We start from the raw sequence: 24988 nt of genomic DNA, 5'->3' as shown, positions 1-24988 counted from the left end.
GTATCGCCAAACGCTAGATCCCACCAGTAGTTTTTTTTTGTCGACACTAGCGCCAGTTCCAACTCTTATAAGTTACCCATACTCTACAAAAATCTAAAAAAAAATTGTTTTATAAATAATCAGGGACTACTTTCTGCGTTTACCAATTTATATTGCTGCTGGTTTTGATTTATTGTTTCAAAACTTTAGTTACATCTTAGTCCTATTTTTAAATTCACGTCAACTAATGAGGGTCCACGAATTGTTGGCAGCAAATTTTGTAGATCAACGCAATGTCAAAATGGCGCATCAACAAAACATTTTTCTTGTGCTTATATCGCCTATATTTTTCCCTTGTGTTTTTGCGACTACAGATCAATTGAGAGTGTCTTAAAGCCAAAGAAAGCCACAGAAAAGGATAGATTGACACAAAAACAACAATTTTCGAAACCTGACAAAGCCATTACTAGCAGGAAATCCTTGCTTCTTTATTCGATTGTGAAACATGACTCTCTTGCCAATTCTTACTTTCCGGGAGGAATGATTTATAAAGAAAAAATCATATAAAAAAATAGTCGAACATAGTAATTGAATTTTCTATATTAAGTGCTCAAAAGAAAAAAAATACTTCAGATATATCTGCAATATAAGCACGTTTCATTTGCTTTCCACGCTATTACACAATCAAACAGTTCCGGGTAGCGAACTGTAAGTAAGGAGCGACAATACTCAATAGTAACCGAAACTCTAAGAAAGGAAATTTTGATATTTATAGATACATCAAAAGGATCGGCTTATTATGGCACATATATAAGACTGACTCCACATATATAAGATTCATTAAGCTTAGTGTTACCCATAAAGGGCTACGATGTTCGAAAAAGAGAGGAAACACCCCCTAAAAGTCCAAGAATCTTAATGAAAATCATATCATCAGATTCAGCGTATCAGATAACCATACTATCAAGGTTTGAAGCTCCTATCTGCAAAAATGTGGAATTTTGCATTTTTTTTTGTCAGAAGAAAGATCATGGATGAGTTTTTATCCGTTTTATCCCAGGGGTGATCGTATCGAACCACTGGTCCTACAACATGGGAAGAGGGCTCTTTTGAACGAAAATTAAAAGTTCTAGCGCCCTTTTAAGTAACCAGAGATTGGACGGCAACTAGTCCCCCTTCCATGGACCCCTTTCCCCAAAAATCGTCTGATCAAAATTTTGAGATAGCCATTAGTTTCAGCATAGTTGAAAAGTCCCAAAACTATGCCTTTGGATATAACACAACCGCCCCCCTAGCCCTTGGGGATAGTTTTTTGAGTTGTAAAATTTGCCACTTGTTTACGTATAGTATTTGACATTGGGAAGTATACAGACATTTTTTGGGTGGGGGAGGGGATGGGCTTAGGGTGGTTTGGCATGGGGACAATTTTTCGTGTGGAGAGAAATTTTCGGGGGTGAACTTTCCAGGGGAAATTTTTACAGAATTCCTATACGAAATTCTTTTTATTTGTATTACTTTCGCTTTGCCTCCTCAATTCTGCATGTGGAGATGTTCCGGGGGAATTGCCGGGGAGAAATCTTCAGCGTGTTTGGCTTTCCGGGAAATAAGATTCACAGGAGGGGGATTTTCGGAGTGATCGGAATAACGATTAGTAATTGGTATTTTTCAATGACAGTATGTCAAGGAAAAGTTTTTCAACTGAAAATAAGGAGCAACATTAAAAATTAAAGCGTACAGAAATGTTTCCGTATATGAAGGGGTTGCCCTCTCCTCATACCTTGCTCTTTATGCTAAAGTTTGACTATTTGTCCCAATTTTTTAAGAACGGTTCCTGAAACACAAGGGCGGTTTAATTAGAATAAGAAGTTTTTTTTAAGTGCGAAAAAATTTCGTACGAAGAGCAAGGTATTCAGGAGGAGGGCAACCCATTCATATACGGAATAATTTCTGTTCGTTTTGAATTTTAATGCTGCTTCTTACTTTCAGTTTAAAAAACTTGTTCTTTTTTTTTATTTAATCTATCTATTAAGCTCAAACAAGCTACGACACCAAAACTAACAAAAAATACCGACAAATATTCGGCTTACAATTATTTCTAATTATTCACGGGTTTAATTTACTATAGCTGGAAAAAAATAAGGTAAATCTTTATTTATTCAATAAATCTTTTATTTTACCCAGTATGATGGCCCACAGGCCATTTTTGGGGAAAGACAAGCAGACACGACCAGAATTGCAGCCAGGTTGAAAATAATATCACAAAAATATTGAGAAAAAATTACTGAATTCAAAATTTGACAGCTTCCTGTAAGCAGCAGAAAAGGTGTACTTCTCAATTATATACGTCTTTAGAAAAATCTTAAGGCAGTTTTTCTTAGCAAATAGGTGGTATTCTACACCTATTGTACAGACCAAAAGAAAACACGATTTTGAAGGTATTTCTACGATTGTGAAAAAAAAAATCATTAAGAAAAAAAAACACTAGATTGGTTTCTAAAAAGTCACTAGCTCAAATAGAGTCGCTCAGCAAGAAAAAAATCACTAGAAACAGTGAAAAAACCACTATGGGTGGCAACTCTGGACATCAAATATTACAAAATTCAGAATTGACTTGCATTCTTATCTTATTAGAAGGCAATAAACCTGCTGATAGCACAAGCGGGGACTCATATTATCCCACAGTTTATTTTTGGCGAATAAGTCCTTGGGATACTACAACATAATTGAGAATAATTAACTGATAGATTGACAAAAGCAAAAGAATCAACCCATTCGAAATACTAACTAAAATTGGGACAGTAAAGATAACGAGGACAATAATAAAATTCATGATACCAAAGAATACACCTCAAGCCCCTCCACTAGGGGACCCAATTGGGGAGGAGAGGATGGGGGGTTTGTACTCCACCCCTAGATTTTTTAAATATCTCTTTTGGCATTTTCATTAAAAAAAAACACCCCACCCAGGGATTTTGACAAATACATTTATAATACTCCCCCCCACATTTTCATGAATTGGCACAACTGCCTTCACCATATTTTTCATTAAAATACATCCGTGGCGTTCCGGCTATACGAGGACTCGACCTATGAATATAGTTCTTATTTCAATGCTTAAGACATGATATAGCTTTTCATCATAAATATCAATCATGTCGACGAAACTAGGTTGCAATTGTCCTTTTTGATGCTAAGGCAATCACGTCCAGAAAAAATTAAAGACATCATTTGAGGGAGAGGCAGAGGGCCGTTCAATGGGGGGGGCTGCCCCGGGCGCTGCAGCTTGGACTTTTTTGTTTATGGTTGAGTTTAGAGGGGGCCGCCGTAATTAATTTTAACCCAGGGGGCCGCCAACCCTAGGAACGGCCCTGGGGACAAGTAAGGCCATGACTCCTCTTTTTTTCAAGAATTTCTCAAAAACCTCATAGCAGATTGTTTTAACGGTAACAGAGCGGATCCTAGGCAATTTTATTTGCCTTGATCCGCTCTCATATTTCGTATAATGGTGTGCCTCTTAATATCCCTGTATATTCTGTGGAATCGCTGATTGTTTTCTTTTATTCCTTTTTTCCTTCCGTCAAATTAAATAAAAAGCATTCTGTCAAAATATTTTTTTACGTTGATTATATCCTTAGATGTTTAAACACTTGCCAAATGGGAAAAAAACTACTCAATGTTAACTCAAAAACCTCGCAATATTGGGTAGACGTGACAATTAAATTTTGGCATCCACTAATATCACTATCAGACTACAATCTGCAAAGAACATCATCGCCACCATAAGGTAGACGGGTTTGAAAAAAAAAATTAAATGCTATTTTTAATTCTTCGTCAGAACAGTCGCATTAATCAAAACTTCTACTTCCGTCTGTTTAAAATGTCAAATGGAGTAACCATGATCACACCTACGCATAGGTGACAGAAAAGTGGAATTTCCTCCTTAGGTTGGTCTGATTGACCCCTTCCTCTCAGACTATTTTTCGGACGACTATATCCAAACATAAACGCATTTGAATACTTCCGCCTTTCTTAAGAAACCAGCTTGAACTGTTAGACGCTTTGATTAAATAATGGATACATTTTATCAGTTTTGGCAGCAATCCAAGCTTCCTACGGAACTCTACCTTGTCGGACTTTTCATTTCCCTGACCTTTTCTTAACTAATCTGAAGAGCTCGTCCTCCAAAGTCAGTTTCCAGTTAATCAAACAACATTTTTCTTCTTGATTTTCTAAGAGAATTTAAATTGGTAACTAATTGGTAACTATCGATAAGGCATCGATATCACTGCTGGTGGAATACTATCAAAAGCCTTATAATTTTGTGTTATTATCTACATGCTGCGTAATGACTTTTTGGCTATTAAAACAAGATTCCTTTTTATTATGCGTAGGTTCTGTGTTTTCAGTAAAGCGCTAGTTTTACATAATTTTCAATAACGCAGGAAAATATCACCAGTTAGTTTATTTGCACTATGCTTTATAGATATTATTCTACATAAGCTGCACAACAATTATTTTTGTTCAATTCAGCTTAGCTCTTCACTACCATCATAAAAACTGCTTTTAATTCTTACTTCATAAAAGGCAGAAGAGACGGGCAACGATTATGGCAGTGTTTCAGTCATGGTTGATATAGCTGGTAAAATGAGCCAAATTACTTTAGTGAGACAAAATCTAGGTATCGTAGTCTACGATACGATTCGTAGATTCTATTATTTTTCCATGTATTCTTATATAATTTATTTAAGCTTTTACTGTTTCTTATGCAATCTCCCCCCGAAACACCTGTCTCAGCAAAAAATAATGAATCTGATATTGGAAAAAATGACTAAATACGTAGAATGTGATAAATGATGTAGTGTAACGAAAATACAAATTATACAGCCTAAGCCCGCATACAGTTATTTATTTTGGAAGGGATCAACATCCAGGGATGATGAGATTTCAAAAACAACCAAAAACCAGGCGATTTTATGAAAAAAAAATATGAGATAATTGCGAAGACTTGAGATTTCAGGAGTACAAAGCCAGAGGCTCTAACCTTGTTTTTAAGCCTACTACAGCTATTACTGGGGATTATAAAGTGTTTATTTTTTCTTTTATTTTGCAACGACATGCGAAAATTAAATCTAATGGAATTCAGAGATATCACGCTATAGAGAAATGCCTTCAATATCTCTGAATTAAGCGCAACCAAGCGGGTGGAGGCGTTATATTTTCTGTACAAATAAAACTTAGACAGGTACGTACACGGTCACTTGTTGCGAGGGGATTCATCAAACAACAAAATTAGAGTGAACTACATTAGATTAATAACAAAAAATGGTAATTGTGTAATATAAGGTCAACACTCGAGAATTTGGATCTACAGATCAGACAATAACTGGTTTATACCTGTCAGTATTTGAAGAAAATTAGCTTAGGCTCAGATGAAATCTATGTTGTAGATATATTCTTATTAAATATCCAATATATAGAGATGGTATTCTGGTTGGGTTAGGTTATGTTAGGTATTTAATATAATACGTTATAGTTTATGTTGTAGTTTTTGTTATTGTTGTAATTTTCATAATTTTGTTACTTAAGTATTGTTTTCATCATATTTTGATATATTTCGTTACGATTACCTAACTTCACTTCTCGAGTGTGTACCATATAGGCTAATACACAAGTATAAAAAAAAAAATTAATATCCAAATATCGTAATATCTATGACACTGCGGGAAAGTCGGGTCCAAGGGCTGTCCTCCTAAAATCTCGAAACCTTTCCACCTTAACCCGTTATTTCCTATAATTTTCAAATAGACTACCTGCATTTTTTTTTTTTTTTTTTTTTTTTTTTTTTTTAATGAATGCCTTCATACCTTAAAATGCTGTCTCGAGTACATGCCTCAGTAGAATTATCTTTGTTTTAAAGGGGTTGTCCACCTTCCTATTATATTTAATTGTTGTTATATTTACTTTGAGGAGGGACCAAGAAGCTTCTTCTAAGAAAAACTTAATCATACAAATTCATAGTACCTGCGAATCAAACTCTTGATATTATTTACTATAAAGTCAATCATTTTGCTCAAGTTTAAATGCCAATCCAACTCATTAAACTTCAACGATACTGTCCGCTTCAAGAGCAAGTGTATCAATGTGAACAGAAAGAAGACATATTTACCTGAACTGATTGAAACTCGAAAGATTTTATGGCCATTCAAAGATTTGAACAAGAGAAAATGAATCTGGATTCTACCTTAGCGCCTGTCTTTTACGCTAAGATCATGTACCAAATGAAATCAATCAATTCCACTAGAAGATATGGGGGGTAGATTTTGTGCCCATGGCCCCCAAATTAGGGAAATATAAATATTTATATGATTTTCTGAGTTCCCTATACTGTTATTATTACTCATTTATTTCTGCGTTTTTAACTTGTGCCTCTACCCCAACCCCAAATATATTAATACGTATTTACCTAACCGGAACTGTTCAAAAACACCTGTAAACTTAAGTGTTCCATAAAATAGTGACCCTTCGTCAATCTTCGGCAATCTGTCATCCTTCATCCGCATAACGTGCCCTAGCCACCTCAACCTTTCTTTTATTATAGCCCTAGAAAGCGGTATTGAACCATATTTTTCGTACAGCCTACTGTTTGAAATACGGTCAGTCAGCCGGGTACACAGAACAATCCGTAAGCAATTTCTCTGGAAAACATCTTAGCAAATCTTCATCCGCTTTTCGGAGCGTCCATGCTTCAGAGCCATATTTGACCACTGTCATCACTGTAGCTTCTAATATTCTAATCTAGGTTTGCAGACTTCTCTTCCTATTCTTCCAAACGTTTTTTTAATTGTGAACAAAATTCGTTCAAGACCGGAAGAGATTCCTTTGCTACTTGATTACAGGTTGAGTTTTCTCCTTTTCCCGTGTTCTAAATGTATGACATATATTTCGCACCAATCCAATCTTTCAGACCAAGTTCACAGGCACTTTTCAGCTCAGACGACCGTATTTAGCACCAGCTTTATACTTAAAAATGTTTCCAGGTTAACGGTCGTATTCAACTTCTTTTTTTTTTGTACGCTGACTTAATTTATTTTGGGAGTTCGACTGAGCAAAACTGAACATTTTCAATGGTAAATTTGTGGAAATATTTGCTATTGAAGTTTAAGTACGTCCAGTATCAATTAACATGGTTATTGATGGCTTGGTCAAACAAACTTGTTTCTCCGGATCTTCATATTTAACAAATTTAAACTGTTTCCGAAGTGCTCCCTATAGATTTCAAAAATACTTTTTTTTTATTTTGTCATTGAAAAATGCCTATTTAGGTATGTTAATTGAAAAAGTAAAAAAAAAATACCCCTCTAAATTTTTTAAAATTTATTTGCTCCTCTCACCCCACCCCCAAAAAAATCGTGAACTGGTCGTGACAATGTTCGACAGACGTAGTATTTTGAGAGCTTACACTAGGGAAGGGTTAAGTAGGCTAGACCTTAGCACACAAGTCAGCGTTTTTGGTACTTGTTTAGAATCCAGTAAACACGCGAGAAAGACCGCGTCGAAATTTCAAAGATACTATATGAAAAACAGGTTTTCGCTGACTAGTGAGGTATTGGTCACTCCGTCACAAAGATTCAAACTTTAGTTTTTGGGGGTTGAAGGGACAAATAAGGTACTTAGGTTAGGGTAGGTTGCGTATTTAATATACGCTATGATTTACCCCCCCCCTAATGTGTAAATATATAGCCCAAATTTGTTTCTGAACTATTGTATTTTTATCATACTTTGTTTTATTTCATTAGCATTAACGAAACTTCACTTATCGCGTGTTTACTGGATACTAAACAAGTAACGCGTTTTCTTTGCAAGTATTTTAAATTTATAAAACATGAGTGCTTAAAGAAGAAGAAAAAAAGAAGAAGAAGAAACTTTGTCTGGCTAAGCCATCAAGCGGCACACTGGGCGAGATTGGATTAGCTTAAACCTTTATAGTAATTTCCTTTAGGGTGTTATCCAGGAGGGGGGGGCTAAAATTTTAGCAATGGATTTTTATTTTACTGGAAGTCTTACATTTTTTCAGAATATTGCAGTTTTTGAAAATTGTATTGCTGCATTTATGTTCATATTGTGGCAAAACCATGATTTAAAGCGGGGAAGATGAGTATTCAGCAATTTGGTAGCCTCAAATAGATGAACTTTGCAGCGCATTTTTAGTTGGGATAGTCCCCTTATCTCTTCCTATAAGAGAAAATAGAAAGTTTGTGGTACTACAAAATTTTGAATAAGAAGAATTAAATCTATCAATTTTACATAGTCATACAGAATTATGTTTCTTAAATTATGATATGATATTCGATTTAATTTCGAAATTTGATTTAATTTACTTTCATCAATAAATGGAACATCTGCATGTTGCTGCAAATATCACCAAAATAAGGCTCGACAGCCACCATGCCTGAGTCGTCATTCCATCGAAAATTTTGTAACCCCTCAGTAGTTGCATTGTTACATTTTTGTTGCAAACATTGTTCATTTAACACAGTTATCAAAGAAACAATGGTGTAACATCTATGTTAATTCAAACGGCTCCAAATATCACTTGATATTTTTTTGCCAAATCAAGATTTGTAGGTAAATATTTACCAAATCATATTATTGACTTACGAATAAAGTGAATGCACCACTTGATGCCTTTCTTTATGCTCTTTCCAAATATAATAATCATTTTTGTCGGAAATGAATTTTACCCCCACCCCTAAATACCAATTAAGGGTATATATTTGCACATTAGGGGGTGGGGGTAAAGTTTAAATTTAACTTACATGAACATCAGAAATAAAATTTACCCCCCCCCCCCTAATTTGCTAATAAAAACCATGGACTGGTATATATATGGGTTGGAGTAAAATTCATTTCTGACCAATATTATTATTATATTTGGAAAGAGCATAAAAAAAGGCATCGATTTGTATATTCACTTTATTCGTAAGTCAATTATATGATTTGGTAAATATTTACCAATTTGTAGCCCATTCCCTTAAATTCAGCATACTCAACCGAAAAGCCTAGTCCATATTCGCTTATCTTTTTTGTTTCTCAAGATACTTAGAAGTTTTGGGCTTATTTTTTTCAAAAGAATCTAATTTATAGCCCCTTTTTTGTAGCAGAGTAGGTACCAAAACTATGTTTGCTGTATCATGACCATTAAAAAAACAACGGATCCTACATCACAGTCGAAAAGTCCAAATATGATTTTTCCGTTTGTCCACTACCCGCCGTGGAAAAAGTGGGGTAACAAAGTAGCAATGCTACCTGGCAATTTTTAAAATTGTCGGTAGATTTTGTCTAAAATACCATTTTTACATACAAAAATAATTTTTGCTCAAAGAAAAGCTGTCAAAACACAAGTTGTGCTGCCAAAGTGTCGGTATTTTTTTTTAAATTCTGTCGAATTATGCTACTGGCAGCTTTGAACTTTTTCCATATCTGTCAACTACCATGTAAAATTTTCCCCATCCACCAGAATACCCTCTGCCCTGACCACAGCGACGTTGATTTGAAATTGGATTTTTTTTTCTAAAACTAAGCATTAATTTTATCAAGGCCCGTGAATCATCCAGTAGGGTACGTAGAAACAGTCATAATTTTGTGTGAGTGAGAAGGGGGTCAAAACAATTATTCTAAGCTTCTATGTGAAGAAAGTCTGGTTGGATAAATCCCCTTCCAATGAAACAAAAATTCCAAGAACTCTTCTCCAGACACAGCTCAAACTCTAGCTATGACCCTTTTTCGTGCAGTTCTCCAAGTCCTATACACGAAAAGCCTAAACACAGAACTACAACCGAAAAATAAATCCAAGTTTATCTTTACAATATTTAGCCACAATATCCTAGTTTTGGCCATTGACTCCAGAACTAGCAACTTAACGAGATGAGGATCAGTGATGACAATAATCTAGAACAACCTAAAAACATGTTTCTGGAATATCAAACCCTACTGAGCAATTTAAGTTACAGTTGAAGGAAGCGAGAATAAAAGAATTTGTAACTACTTACATTTCCTTGGCACTGAATTAAAATGTGGAACAGTACGGGAAATAAGGGCTTTGTTTTACTTAATATTTTGCTTTAACTTTCGATGTGCATATAAAAATTCAAGATTTAGTAGACTATTTGTGACATTTATTGACATACGCAATTGATATTTACTCGATCCCGCATTTAACAGAAAATCTAAAACAAACTGTGTTACCGCTATTAACAATCAATATTAAAGAGAATTTTTTTGCCGATTTCAGAAAAACATAGGCCGCTTTTAAGACGATTCCAATAGCGAGGTTCGTCACAAACATCTAATAAAGTTACACAATATCTTCGAATAACAAATGTACCATTTTTCCCCTTTGTTTCCTTTTTAAGAGTGTTAGTCATAGTAATAACTGTCTTAATTAGTTAGTCAAGTGTATTGAGCTTCGTACATGCTTTCAAGTGTTTGTTACATGTTGTATGAAAATCAATTTCGACTTAATGAGTAAACGATTGATTGATCAAGTCCGCGTTCTTAGGCGAGACCTATGAAAAAAAAATATATGGGTATATGGTCATTGAAGCACAACCACCCCGGTATAATTTTAGTTGTGTTAATTTATTTACTCAATCGCACAGAGGAAAACTTCAATTCGCCCCCAAATTTATAGAGTCCTACCTAGAAAGGTTCGAAAAATGAATTTTTGCATTCAGCGATTTCTTAGTTTTACCAACACCAGTCCCGAAAAAATCCTACGATCTTGCGACTCAACCTCTCCTCTCCTCAATAACTATGTGCACCATTGAGAATGCATGGGTATACAGCGATTGAGTATATTAGGATTGATAGGTTTTCTGCCCTATGTTGGCTTCCATCCCCATGTGTGAGCATGAGTAAAGGAGTAACCCAAACCTTTCTCCTCATGTATTGGCATAACCTCGGTAAAAGAAAGCTTCACAACCGTAAACACATCTTTTCATGCTGAAAATCCATAATTTGAAAACCTCGATGATTTTCCTAATCCGTACTCTAACAGCGAGGGAGGGGATTTCGCCCGATTGCGCCCCCTCTGGATAACTGAAAACCCATCAACCATGAACACCTGGTAAACATAAGTGTTTGAAGCATTCACCTTCCCCCCTTAAGAATAAACCTCTGATCTCCCAATACAGCATTAGGTAACATTTTTGTGCATGGACTCTTCTGAACTGAACACTATAATAACAATTGTACTATTCGAATCCCCATTCAACATTGTTTCTAAATATAATGGTCGCTACCATGGCAATTACTTCACAGCTTCTAATTGGGTCAGATATTGCCCTAAGCTATTTACACAAATTTGATGATTTTTTTTCAATTGGTATTATTCGCATGGGTACCCATAAAGGGGGGGCACCCACCCCCCCCCCCTGGCTGAATGATGCTGCCTTATTTTTATATTTTTGTTCTGAGATTTCTATTATGTAGCATTAAAAGTGCCAATTAGACGAGTTTCCCCCCCGGGAATTCAGCTTATGGGCGCCCATGATTATTTGTATTATCAACCGACTGTTGATAATATTTAAATTCGAAAAAGTAATTCAAACCAGCAGTTTTGTAAATAGCTTAGAGCTGATCTGGCACCATTAGGGCGAGGAGGGCTAGTACGCAACTGCTAGGGTAGCGACCATTATATTTGAAGTGTTGAATGGAGGGAGACTCGGTTAGTATTTTGTTATTACAATTTTTGCTCCAGAAGAGGTCATGCACAAGTTTTGCCCATGTTTGGCTTTATGTCGATTATTAATTAGTTCAAACTTAAGTTTAATCTCTTTGCCACTTCCCATTTCGACTTCGTAATTTTGTTGGCCTACTGCAAAGGTTATACACTGCCTATCGTCCGTGCACGTGACATTCCCAACAGCACTGCTTTCTTCGTCTGCTAGTTTGTATCCAGATTCGAGTCCATGGTCCACGCGGCCGCTAGCGGTCAAGTGCGCAAGCCCTTACGTTGTTACAAGTCTCCTCCCTTTTTAATTAAGCAATCATCATTCTCTTAAATTAAGACGGAATCGAAATTACATTGTTTGCAAATCCAGTTAATTTAGAAAGTAGGCTAATTCGCATTACTTGGGTTCCGAGAAGTTTCGGTATCCATCAAAATGGCTAATTGCAACAACAAAAATAACTAGCCATTATGAGCCAGTACACTGTCACATGAACATACTGTAGGCTAGACTATCCCGTTCAAATTTTGAATAAATGCGTTTTCAAAATTATTTTGAGAACATTTTTAAAACTAAACAAAATTAAGGTTGTAATTCAAAATATTTTAAATCACGAATAAAATGATACAGGCCATGTTTATGATTTTCGCATGGAAAAATGATGATTTGAACATTAGAAAGTACCCTTATAAGCTTATTAGTTTTTTTCCAACTCCCTTTGAAGTTTGATGAACAAAATATCGGTAAATAATCACTATCAAAATTTAGCTTCCTTCTCTGATTTTGTCAGCTCTGGACTGCCTTTGTACAAAGAGAAGACAACATTTCCCAAGGCCAATGAGGAGAAAACCGGATCAATAAATAGACTAGTCAAACTCCTTTTGCCACCCACTAAATTGGCAGAGGAGACCAAACGAATCATGTGACGTCAGAATAAAAAAATAGACGCCAGAAAAAGAGGAACAAAAAAATGAAGAACAAGAAACATTTACAGAAAACATAAAAAGAAAAGCATTATGTGAATCTGGGCAGGATACTTAACCTTTTATCAGGCTGAACTGAGACGACCCTAAAATCGCAAGGAGGACAATTCTCCATAACACTGATTGTCATTCCGTTAATCTTCGTAAATTCTAGCATTTATAGACCACTACACTTAAAAAGAGGACAATCTTTTTCTTTTTAATTTTCATTAATCTCTAGTAGGACATTCGACTTGTGAATGCAGAATCTGAAATTTACTTCTCCTTTCTCAAACCTCGAATCGTGTTATGAAACAACGCAGATACATCCAGTGGCGAGATGAGAAATTTGCATCGGTTCTTTATGATGAAAACCAAGTTTTCTCGGCGGTCTCTGCTGCTACGTCAAAATAGCTTTAAGGCAAGAATGCTTGTCTAAATACTTTTATCGTGAGTTGATTATTATCATAGAAAAAATTTGCTTTAAAAAAGATACAATCTTGATCTGAATGATCAATTAGCTTAAATTTTTGACGTTATGCCGAAATTTAGACGAGACATAAATATTTAAAGTTCTCAAACAAGTTTTTGCGCGAGGAGAGAAACAAAATTCAAAAAAGCATATTTTTCTCTAAAACAGGCACTAGAAACATGAGTTTTGACAGTAATTCCCCCGAGTGATAGCCTGCAAAAAAAATCCAGGGGAAGCTTTCAGAAGTTTTTCCGATAAAAAATGAAAGAATCTTTTCAATTTCGGGAATCATAATTTTTTCAAAACGTTAGAAAATTTTCAGATAATGTCATAGGCGCCCATAAGGGGAAGGGGGCTCTAGCCCCCTCCTGGCTGAATGATACTGCCTTATTTTTATATTTTTGTTTTGGGATTTCTATTATATAGCATTAAAAGTGCCAATTAGACCAGGTGAGCCCCCCCCTGAAATTCAGCTTATGGGCGCCTATGGATAATCTGCTTGTATACTGAAAATATTTTTAGCTTTTGTGTAAGGTTTCTGTGGAAAAGTTACAAAAATTCATTCTTTCCAAATAATACAGGTGTACTCTTTCGATATTCCTGAACTAAAAGAAGATGGATTGGCTTACACCTCTCCCATTAAATACCTTTCCTGTAACAAAGACTCGTTCTCCTCAGTTTTTACCACACTGCATATATCTAGAATCATAGAATCATTTTTTTCTGAAGAATGGCGCATGTTTTCTTCTTCCTTAATGGTTTCTAAGACAGGGACGAAAGTGAAATTAACTTCAAATGGCACGTTTTCTTCTTCCTTAATGGTTTCTAAGACAGAGACGAAAGTGAAATTAACTTCATTCAGCTTGTGACTTTTCGAAATTGCGACCATACCATCACTTAAGGTTGCTTTGACCCCTTCTTTTAAGGTCTTAGACTCCTTCCTCATAACACAGTCACTTGCAGAAAACAGCCTCTGCGGCTGGCCTTTAATAGTCTCTGGATTAGCAGGTAAGAGAAGAGATGGTATAGCATTGAATTTAACTTTCCGACGTCTGCCGTGAAGACCCTCTTCCTCACAAACAAGGTCTGATGGGCCAAAATGGCGATTGCATACATTGGCATACTTCCTTATATAAGTAGTAAAATCGGGTTTTCTCAAAATATCCTCCCGGCCACATACTGTTAGTCATTCTGTTGCCCTGGAAATCAAACGTAAAATTTAGCGGCTGAAATCTTTGAAATATATAGCTCAAAATGTATTATTTCTTGTAGTTCTCCTTTAGAAAAAATTTTTAGAAATATTTTAGAAATTGTGCCGTAAAGGTTATACAGATTATACAGACTCAGCAGTAAGAAATGCATTTTATTTATTTTCTGATTAACAAACTTGAAGAATTTACTATAACAGGAGCTTTTCTAGCGTAAAGCCCCGTAAAATTTTGGATCTGCCACCAAAATATGTGATGTTCTTCAATTTTCTGAGAAGTCACTAAAAATTTTACGAAAAACACTTCTTAAAAGACGTTTGGTATTTTCTTGGATAGGGCTATTGTGGCAACTTTTACCACAGCAACCAATAGTTAGAGCCCAAGTCCTAAAATTGGTCTCAATCAGGGGAACCCTTATCGCTATCTAAATTCACAGAGTGCAAAGATTTTAAAACAAAGGAGTTTATTCAGTAAAGTTCAGGAAAGGTCTAAGAATTTCATACAAAAACTTTCATACACACCGAAACACAGTTTATAGAATTAGCAGTATGATCCAGGGTTGACAACTGCCGGCGTGAAAAAAGAGTGTAAATCAACTTAATCAAGGCCAAAAAAGAGCGCAAGTTGTTAAAAGCGTGTGCAAGTCAAAAAATTTGCGCGCGCGCGGCTTAACTCAACTATAGTTGACTGCATCCAATGTTTAGTTAAAGTTTTATCTACATTTTATCCAAACGTTTTGAAAGGAATATAAGAGGTCTAAGTAACTAGTCGTGAACTATAGCTGACTTCACTGCACGGCCCTCCAAAGGTAAAAGTACGTATATGCACAATTTTTCACTTCTCGACTTAATGCCACCACCATACTAAAAAAAAATGTGCTGAATCGAATGGTATATGTAAGAAGGCTCTAGTCCAAATATTAACGGAAATAGCATATGGATAAAGTACGTATCTGAAAAATTTCTGGGCGCATCCAAAGGTAAAAGTACGTATCTGTGTAGATACGTACTTTCACTGCTGGTACGTACTTTTGCCTTTGGCCGGCACATTAAAATGAGAAAGGAAACCAAAGGTCAAAGTACGTATATGTCATGATTCAGCACAATCATCATTGTTTGTTTACCAGAGCAGAGCTGAACAACCAGCAACTCTGAGCTATTAAAGAGTACTGGCATAGAATGTCAAGAGGCTTTCTAAATTTACAGAGAGCGTTGGTTATACAAAAGGAAAGAGATTTAAGGTAAGAAAATTTTGCTTCATGCTATTTTGGAACCTTTTCTCCAAGTAGGCCTAAACCCTCTGGTAAAACCCCATCTGTACTACCAGGTAGGTACAACAGACCCGCTACAACCAGTTTACACAGCTAGCTATGTAGCTGTCGAATTAGTACAGGAGAGCAGCGTCATACCAAATTACCAACCAACCACCTAAAGCCATTTTTTTAGTATTGCCTACAAACATGACTTACCTTTGAAATAAAATAAAAAACAAGGGATGCATCAAAATAACCCCTAGAACCTTCTCTGTCATCTGAGATAATCAGGGATTAGTTTGGTCAACTATTACTACATTGAGAAAAAATTGAGGGCCTCTAAATATTGCTTACCTTAGAAACAAAAAAAAATGTATCAAAATAGCCCTAGAACCCCCTCTTTCATCTGAGATAATCAAGGTTGATAACAAGTTCTTAGAATTCCAATTTTTCAGGACATTGGCATGTCAAGCAAGTACAAATGAGGCATCAACTTCAAATACCGACTTGCCATCTTCCAGTGAAGAGCAACGAGGAGCTAGTTCCTGTTCCCCCCCAGAAATCATCCAGATAAATCAAACAACAGACATATCACCCAATTTTTCTGGACATTCTCGATCAAGGGACACCACTGATGGAGAAGCTAAAACTAAGGCACAGTTAAAACACTTTGCTGATGACGAATTCGAAAGAGAAGATTTAAGTAGAGGTGATAGTGATGAGTCTGATATTGACTGGGAGGACGTTGAAGGGACATTTGGGTCTTCTGATGATGAAAGGCAGACAACTTTGAAGAAGAGGAGAAAGCTCTTTACAGATTTAGTTCCTCTTTCGGTCAGTAATGATCTTACATCAGATCATCCAGAGTACAATCTGATCCATTTTCCTACCGATCCTTTCCTGCCCTTGGAAGATTCGGCTTCGGATGCAGCAGCTTATGAGACCCAAGATGACCAGCTAAATTTGGACAATCAACCATCTAATGAAAGCAACAATGCTGTTTGTGAACCTGATTCCTCAGACCATGTCATGTGTGTAATTGACGCTGTAGCAGCAAGGTCTGTGGGACAAGATAGAGAAAATAGACGTGAAGAAAATGGTGGAGGAGAAGGAAGGTCTATTGTTGACCTTACTCCAAAACGAGTTCGCTCAGAAAAAGATAAATTTGAAAGAGATGTTAAGAAGTATCCATTTCCTGACGAACCTGGCTGTAAATCTAACAAATGTACAAACTCATGTTTGAAGTTTTCCAGTGTAGAATTCAGGAAAATTTATGACACATGTTGGAGCAAATAATATAAATCAAGACAAATGTGGCTCGCTTCTTTGCTGACATTCCTACCAGTTAAAAGAAGGACTATTGCCCCAGAAGCTGCGTGTAGAAAAAAAACTACAGTTAGTTACAGCCTTCCCAGAAATTCGAATGACGACCCCACCCTTACCCCAAAAGTTGAAAACTTGCCAGTTTGCAAGTCTACATTCCTTGGTTGTCTAGGATTAGGCAAGAATGACAGAGTGATTTTTACAATCAAGTCAAAAATTGAAAGGGATGCTCTTGGGAATGAGCTCAAGGACGGAAGGGGCCATAAAGTGGCAGGGCCACCAAACAAAGTTGATCGAAGCCTTGTGATGCAGCACATTGAAAGCTTTCAGCCAGCAATTCCACACTATCGTCGAGCTCACGCTCCAAATGTTCGGTACCTTTCTCGTGATTTGAGCTACAAATTTATGGCAGAAGACTTTAATGAAAAATATCCAGCAAATAAAATCTGTGATGAGACATATAGGAAGATTCTTAATGGTATGAAAGTATCATTGTGCATGCCCCAAAGTGACAGCTGTGACATTTGCACACTATTAAAAGAGAAAGTAGGGGCTGCGAGAACTCCTGGTACAAATGGTGAGGCAACCGAGAAAGAGACTGAACTGTACAGAAAGCACATAGATCTTGTTGAACAGGTTTCAAAAGCATTTTCTGAAGATAAGCAGAAATACGAAAAAGATTCAACTACCATGTTGTTCACCGTGGACCTACAAAAAGTGTTATTGCTTCCCATCATGCACAGCAGAAAGGAGGCCTTTTTTCTATCAAGACTCGTGTGTTTTAATGAGACGTTTGCCCCCGTTAAGGCCACCCAACAAAACCAGAACCTTTGCGTTGTTTGGAACGAATCTCGACAAGGACGTGATGCACCTGATATAGGTAGTGCCTTCCACAAGGTCTTAAAGATGAATAGGGATATCTTGCACTTCATTTTTTATACTGACAATTGCTGTGCCCAGAACAAAAATTGGACAATTTTTAGTGAATTTGTACTGATAGTCAACAGTGAAGGAGGACCTGAAACGATTCGTATCAAGTATCTAGTGAAAGGCCATACGCACATGGGGGCTGACTCCATACACGGATCGATTGAGTCTCGAATTCGAAAAAGGGATGTTCTTGACTTTGAGGATTTGTGCGACACCATAGAAAAAAGTAGAAAATTCACGAAAGCCGTGAAAATGGACATAGAAGACTTTTGCCAGTGGAAAAGCTTAAAAGCTCCTGGCATCGTCATGAAGAACTTGGGCGTGACCATTGATGAGTTCAGTGAGGTCTGTTTTAAGAAGGGAAAAACAGAACTGTTCTATAAAACTAGCCCTGAGGGTGAAGAAAAGAGTCTAAGTTTTGTGCCAAAAAAGCTGGTTAGTACAATCAAAGAAGCAAAGTATCCTTTGCCAGATCCGATTCTTGGCGCAAGGGGGGTAAAGCCAGAAAAGAAAAAGGCCATCTTAGAAAAATTTGTACCTTTTATGAATGAGAATCGCCGTACATTTTGGCGCACTATGCCTTCATCAACAGCTTCTGTCGATTTGCTGAAGCACGGCTGTGTTTCTTAGCTGCCTGCAGTATTTCAGTGATTTCTTTTTATTTTTTTTATTTTTTAACTTCTAATTATTTGAATAAAAAAATGACTTGTTGTACATGCTTCATACGTGGTTTTACCTTCGGTATACGTCATAGATACGGGGTTTTGGGCAGAGTAAAAGTGCGTTTTATGTTTTATACAGACTTTTACCTTTGGGACTTCATTCGAATTCGAGTCTCGAGTCAAAGGTAAAAGTACGTATATGTCATATACGCACTTTTACCTTTTGAAGCGCCTCTTTATATGAGTAACGGTCCAATGGTAAAAGTACGTATCTACTGTTTCAGGCTTCGGGGAAGTAATAATAGAAAATTTTACTTAAAAATATGAAATCCCCATATTTGTTTACCTATTTAACTAATTTCCAGAATTAGCCAGTGTCCAGTTTCACCGTAAACCGTATTTGAAGCTCTCAAAAGTACTCAAACTTTGAGCCGTGATTTATCGAAATAATGAAAAGTGTAGATACGTACTTTTACCTTTGGAGGGCCGTGCAGTCAAGTCAAGTACCGTACCCTAGCAGAGCGAAAAAAAAATGGAAGCAGAAACAAAACAGATTTATCATCCTTCAAAACAACACACAAAATTGCGTGTTTATTGCATTTTATCACGTTGTGGCTCAGTGTGACCAATCAAATTCGGAAACCGTTCAAGAAAAGGCACAAGAGTGTCCACATCTCCAGATAATGCAACATTTGGACTTAAGCATTTGAGATTTTCCAACGTTAGGTCATTGTAGTCAATCCGTTTGCTCATTTGTGAGCAAAAATCCAAAAGAAAAAAAATCAGACAGTTTATTTGGATGCAGTGATCCTGCTTAGCACTCAATAGGTCAGTGTTTTGCAGTTTGTCATGGGGCATAGTGCATTTGGTCCCAACTTTATACAATCAAGTGCAAGAAAATGAGCTGGGCTCAACCGAACTTTAAATGGATCTTGTACGCGCCCTATTTCTCCCTTTTTGACAAAGCACTTGAGGAGCAAGAAATACGTCTGTCACGAACTTCCAAAAAGCCTGTGAATCCGTGTTCTCTCAGCTTGAAACTCTTTGTTTAGTGCATTCATCTTGTGTAAGACAAATGAAAGAAAATACTAAGTAGCTTTCACAGATGAATCACGCTCAAAACCACGAATTTTATTAGCCTTTTCTTTGGTTACTCTATCTCCAGCGGAGTCACCTTCTCCATGGTTGGTAAGAATATAAGGATTGGGTTCCGTTGCTCAAGGATCCGTTCAGTGGAAGCTTCAAGGGTGAACCATCGTCTAATTGAAGTCTGCAAAAGCTTACGGTTTTCCACGTGACAGAAATTTTTGTAGATCCTGTCTTTTTGTGCTATTTGCCACATATGTAACTACGTCACGAATAAAAATGTCAATTCCATCTGGCAACTTTTTAGCTGCATATGAAGAACAGAGAGAAAGGGAATGGCTAGTGCAGCCTAGCACAGGCAAATCTCGCACATATTCTTTTAACAGGACACCAAGACCTTTTTGATGTCCAGTGTTCACACTAGCATTGTCAAAGGCAATCGCCATCAAATTTTGCAAAGGTATTCCTATGCTTTTTAAAAAACGATCAGAAATTAAATAAAAAACAAATTTTCTCAACTGAAAGTAAGGAGCAACATTAAAATTTCGACCGAACAAAAAATATAACGTACAGGGTTGCCTGCTCCTCAACACCTCACTATTTACGCTAAATTTTGAATTTTGTCCCAATTATTTAAAAATCATTCTTGAAACACAAGGGTTGTTTGAGTAGAACAATAAGAACCTTTTTTAAAAGTACTAAAAAAATTTAGCGTGAAGAGCAAGGTGTTGGGGAGGGGGTGACCCTCTTCAAATACGTGGTAATTTTTGTTCGTTTTAAGTTTTAATGTTGCTCCCTACTTTCACTTGAAAAAACTTCTGTTTTTTAATAGTGTTAAAAACCAAGGCTGACATAAGTATGCAAAAAAGGAAAAAGGCTTGGACAGAAATACTAGGCACCTTTTTTCTCCTTGTGCAAGATTACTCTTGTACAAGATTACCTGATTACTGTATAAGCTCTCGGGAATGTTAAAAAGAGTGATTAGCCTATTCTACAATTAGCTTTGCTTAAAATTAAGAATATAAGCACTTAGTATTTCTGCCAAGCTTTGTCCATAAGCAAAGCTTGGCAAAGACAAAGATGTTTTAAACTCTGTCCTACTTAAAATTCAGCAAGCAAAATGGATGTGGATGATTTTAATACCTGGCCCCAGTTTGCCCCCCTCCCCCAACTGAAATTTTGAGTCTTCAAAAATCTTATCAAACCTAAGATAGGCCCGTATAATTATATCATCCTTAGAAAAGGATCATTTTTTAGTATACCTGTCTTTTTGGTACTATATAGTTCATTCTTTGGTAAATATTGAGCAGTTCATATTTTTGACCTATGAATAAAGTGAACATTCCGCTCGATGTCTTTTCTTATGTTCTTTCCAAATATACTAATAGCTTTTGGCGTAAATTCATTTTACTCCCAATCCCTAGGGTACATATTTACTCATTAGGGGGGGGGCTTGTAAAGTTCATTTCTGACGCAAAGGAATGTTAAACTTGGATTCAGGATGCAATTCTGAATATAGAGGTAAGTTTGAACTTACCCCATCCCCACCCTAATGTGCAAGTATATACCCTGAATTGGTATATATGGGTGGGGTGAACTGAATTTGCGTCAAAAATGATTATTATATTCGGAAAGAGCACAAGAAAAGGCATCGAATGGTATGTGGACTTTATTCATAGGTCAAAAATGTTAACTGCTCAATATTTGTCCATTTTTCATTGTCATTCTTACTTGGCTTGAATATTTTTTGCACTGGATTCACTTATAAACATATTATTCACCTAACTCAACTTCTTTACTAGGTTGAAATAAGTGTCTTAAGTGCAAACCACAATTTTAGGGTACCTAATATTTTACTAATTCACCTTTTTATATCATTTTGATAGTATGGGTCCCATCCAAAGAAAATTCTTGGACCCCTGGGTTGTAATATAAGATGCTTAGTTCAGAAAAAAAGGCTATCACAAGAAGATATGGATCATTCACGCTTTAAAATGGTGCACAAGCCTAAAGTCTTTGCAGAATTTTATCAATTTGAGAGCAGACTTTGAAAAGTTTTATTTTGGTTGTTGCTTCTACATCGCCTTACTTCATGTTTCATACTCACTTTTCCATTTCCATAAAGAACAGTTGTGCCCAACAGCTTTCAACTTCCTTCTGTAAAACTTGATTTGAATTTACCACGTTTTCACTGGTTATCAATGCTTTGATCTACTTCTTGGTAAATGGCTGAAAAAAACGAGAAAGACTCCTGGGGGCCGGCCCAGGCATAGGTAACGGAGATCATACCGGCTAGCTGCTCTATCTTTTGCACTTAAATAGTTAAATTTTATTTTATATTTCGCTTAATACTTTTTCTATCGTCATTTCATAAAAGTGTGCAAAAAAGAGTGCAAAGAGCAAATAACGGGCAAAAAGAGTGCAAATCCGGTCCGTGGTGTGAAAGAGTGTAATGAAAAAGAGTGCATTTCACACGAAAAGTGTGCAAGTTGGCAATCCTGGTATGATCATTCCCTATATCACCCATTATAAAAACCTGGACCGAGGTGCGAGTGCTCCAGAGAATGTATAAACCGGTATAAACATAAGCGGCATTAGATCTTTTCACGGGTAGACAAGTCAGATTTCTCTTGGACGTGAAACTTGGCTTCATGGGGGGGCGGGGGCATTTTTGCTGACTTGACATTGACCTTCTAATTTTATGAGTTTACTTTGTAGTTTGTTTTTAACGTTTTTACGTATTTGACATTGACCCTTTTATAATTTTCTGTTGTTGTTTGATTGTTTGTTTTTGTTGTTCTTTTTTCGCTGTATTTGACACTAAAGTAAGAATTCGGCCCTTTTGGGCTTGTGATAGCCATTATCCAGCAATAAATCTTATCTTATCTTATCAACGTTGGAACACTAATTTTGAAGAAACTAATTTTAAATTAATTTATTCCAATACATACATGAAAATCGGTAACTAGTAGTGCAATGTTATTATTAGATGGTTTTAGGAATTAAAAACAGGTTTCAAAGTCTCAGGTTAGTTTCAAAGGCATTTTGAGAAAGTTTCTGCCAAAATGCGTGTTCCAGGGTAATTGAACCGCTGATGGCAGATCAAAATAATGAGAGGAGCTGTTTGTGCGCGCCATTTTATTTATTTTCTGGTAAACAAACTGGAAGAATATTCTATAATAGGAGCTTTCCTAGCGTAAAGTCCCGTAAAATTTTGGATCTGCCACTAAAATGTGTGATGTCCTTCAATTTTCTGAAAATTCCCAAAGAATTTTACGAAAAACACTTCTTAACAGACGTTTGGTGTTTTCTTGGATAGTGCTATTGTGGCAACTTTTACCACAGCAACCAATAATTAGAACCCAAGTCCTAAAATTGGTCTCAATCAGGAACCCTTATCGCTATCTAAATTCACAAAGTGCAAAGATTTTCAAACAGAGGTGTTTATTGTTTAAAGTTCAGGAAAGGTCTGCCCATTTCATACCAAAACATTGATTGAAAACGAAAGTAGTCTTATCTATAAAATAAATATCGTAGAAAATAAAAATCACGACGTGAAAAAAAATGATAAACAATCCAGTGGCGGATCCAGAGGGGGGGGCGAGGGGTGCCCCCTATAGTAGTCTAAAGTAGCGTAATTTACCTAATTAACGCAAGTTTGCATTAATTAAACTTGCTCCTAACGCACGTTTGTCGGATCAACCTATTTTGCGCCCCCTAAAAAATCCCGGATCCGCCCCTGAAACCATCACACCTATTCTACCAGTTATTAGAACAAAAAAAATTCCTTATTTTCAAAAATTTCATCTAGCCCCCGCCCCCTTTTTTATAAAATCCAACATAGGCCAATCAGTTTCCACTGTATGTAAATAATTGATTAAGTCAAAATTTGTATAAAAAATAAGTCATACCTGTGAGATGGGACACTTGCAAACCACTTGGCTGGCACACCATGTTTCTTTCTGCTTTCGCAATTACGAATAATGCACTGTGTAACCATTTCTCATTGATTGACAAAAACCCACTGACCCGCTAATGCAGAAATAAGTGGGAGGACCTTTTTGTTCGCACCACAGTTCATATAATTATCCAGTATGATCATTCCCTATCTCACCCATTATAAAAACCCGGACCGGGGTGCGAGTGCTCCGGAGAACGTTTTTGCAGATAGAAACATAAGCGATTTCAGATCTTTCCACGGGTAGACAAGTCAGATTTCTCTTGGACGCAAAATTTGGCTTCAACGTTGAAACCACAGTTTATATAAATAGCAGTATGATCATTCTCTATCTCACCCATTATAAAAACCGGACCGGGGTGCGAGTGCTCCGGAGAACGTTTTTGCAGATATAAACATAAGCGAAGTCAGATCTTTTCACGGGTAGACAAGTCAGATTTCTCTTGGACGCGAAATTTGGCTTCAACGTTGGAACACTAATTTTGAAAAAACTAATTTTAAATTAATTTATTCCAATTCATACATGAAAACCGGTAGTTAGTAGTGTAATGTTATTATTAGATGTTTTTAGGAATTAAAAATAGGTTTCAAAGTCTCAAGTTGGTTTCAAAGGCATTTTGAGAAAGTTTCTGCCAAAATACGTGTTCCAGGGTAGTTGGACCGCTGTTGGCAGATCAAATGAGAGGAGCTGTTTGTACGCGCCGATATAAATATATATATATATATATATATATATATATATATATATATATATATATATATATATATATATATATATATATATATATATATATATATATATATATATATATTGACAATATATATATATATAATTGAATATCAAAAATGGTCAACTCAATAAAACATTGTAGTACACCATTTTTACGAGAGCAAATATTTGCAAATGTTCTACTCAGGTTATCTTCCTTAATATTAGGTTCTGAGACATAGTGCAGATTGTCAATTATATATATATATTGTCATATATATATATATATATATATATATATATATATATATATATATATATATATATATATATATATATATATATATATATATATATATATATATATATATATATATATATATATATATATATATATATATATATATATATATATATATATATATGCCCCCCCCCTATAGTAGTTTAAAGTAGTGTAATCTACCTAATTAACGCAAGCTTGCATTAATTAAACTTGCTCCTAACAAAAGTTTGTCGGATCAACCTATTTTGCACCCCTCCCCCCTAAAGAAATCCTGGATCCGCCCCTGGAACCATCACACCTACTCCACCAGTTATTAGAAGAAGAAAAAATTCCTTATTTTCACAAATTTCATCAACCCCCCCGCCCCTTTTTTTATAAAATCCTACATAGGCCGATCAGTTGAATCCACTGTATGTAAATAATAGATTAAGTCAT

At 36.1% G+C, this 24988-nt stretch overlaps 1 protein-coding gene across 5 annotated transcripts in view; it reads right to left on the bottom strand.

The window, feature by feature from the left end:
* LOC148944523 (uncharacterized) overlaps positions 1-24988 on the bottom strand; it is a 53024-nt gene that overhangs the window by 27929 nt on the left and 107 nt on the right. Inside the window, exon 2 of one of the 5 annotated variants that reach the window (XM_089099699.1) lies at positions 13790-14341. The exons of 1 other annotated variant lie outside the window; for it this stretch is intronic. In XM_089099699.1, coding sequence (XP_088955825.1) covers positions 13790-14088 — 299 coding nt within the window. In that variant the 5' untranslated portion in view covers positions 14089-14341. Of the gene's footprint in view, positions 1-6000; positions 6024-12392; positions 12495-12750; positions 12912-13789; positions 14342-24988 lie in introns of those variants that run through there. 3 more of the 5 variants (XM_089099700.1, XM_089099702.1, XM_089099701.1) reach the window with 3 other exon arrangements.

This window comes from Artemia sp. Qi Xiang Cuo, chromosome 14, assembly GCF_049724085.1.
Source record: "Artemia sp. Qi Xiang Cuo chromosome 14, ASM4972408v1, whole genome shotgun sequence".
Classification (NCBI taxonomy): domain Eukaryota; kingdom Metazoa; phylum Arthropoda; class Branchiopoda; order Anostraca; family Artemiidae; genus Artemia; species Artemia sp. Qi Xiang Cuo.
The sequence above is the reverse complement of the archived record's forward strand: the minus strand, read 5'-3'. Positions and strand labels throughout refer to the sequence as shown.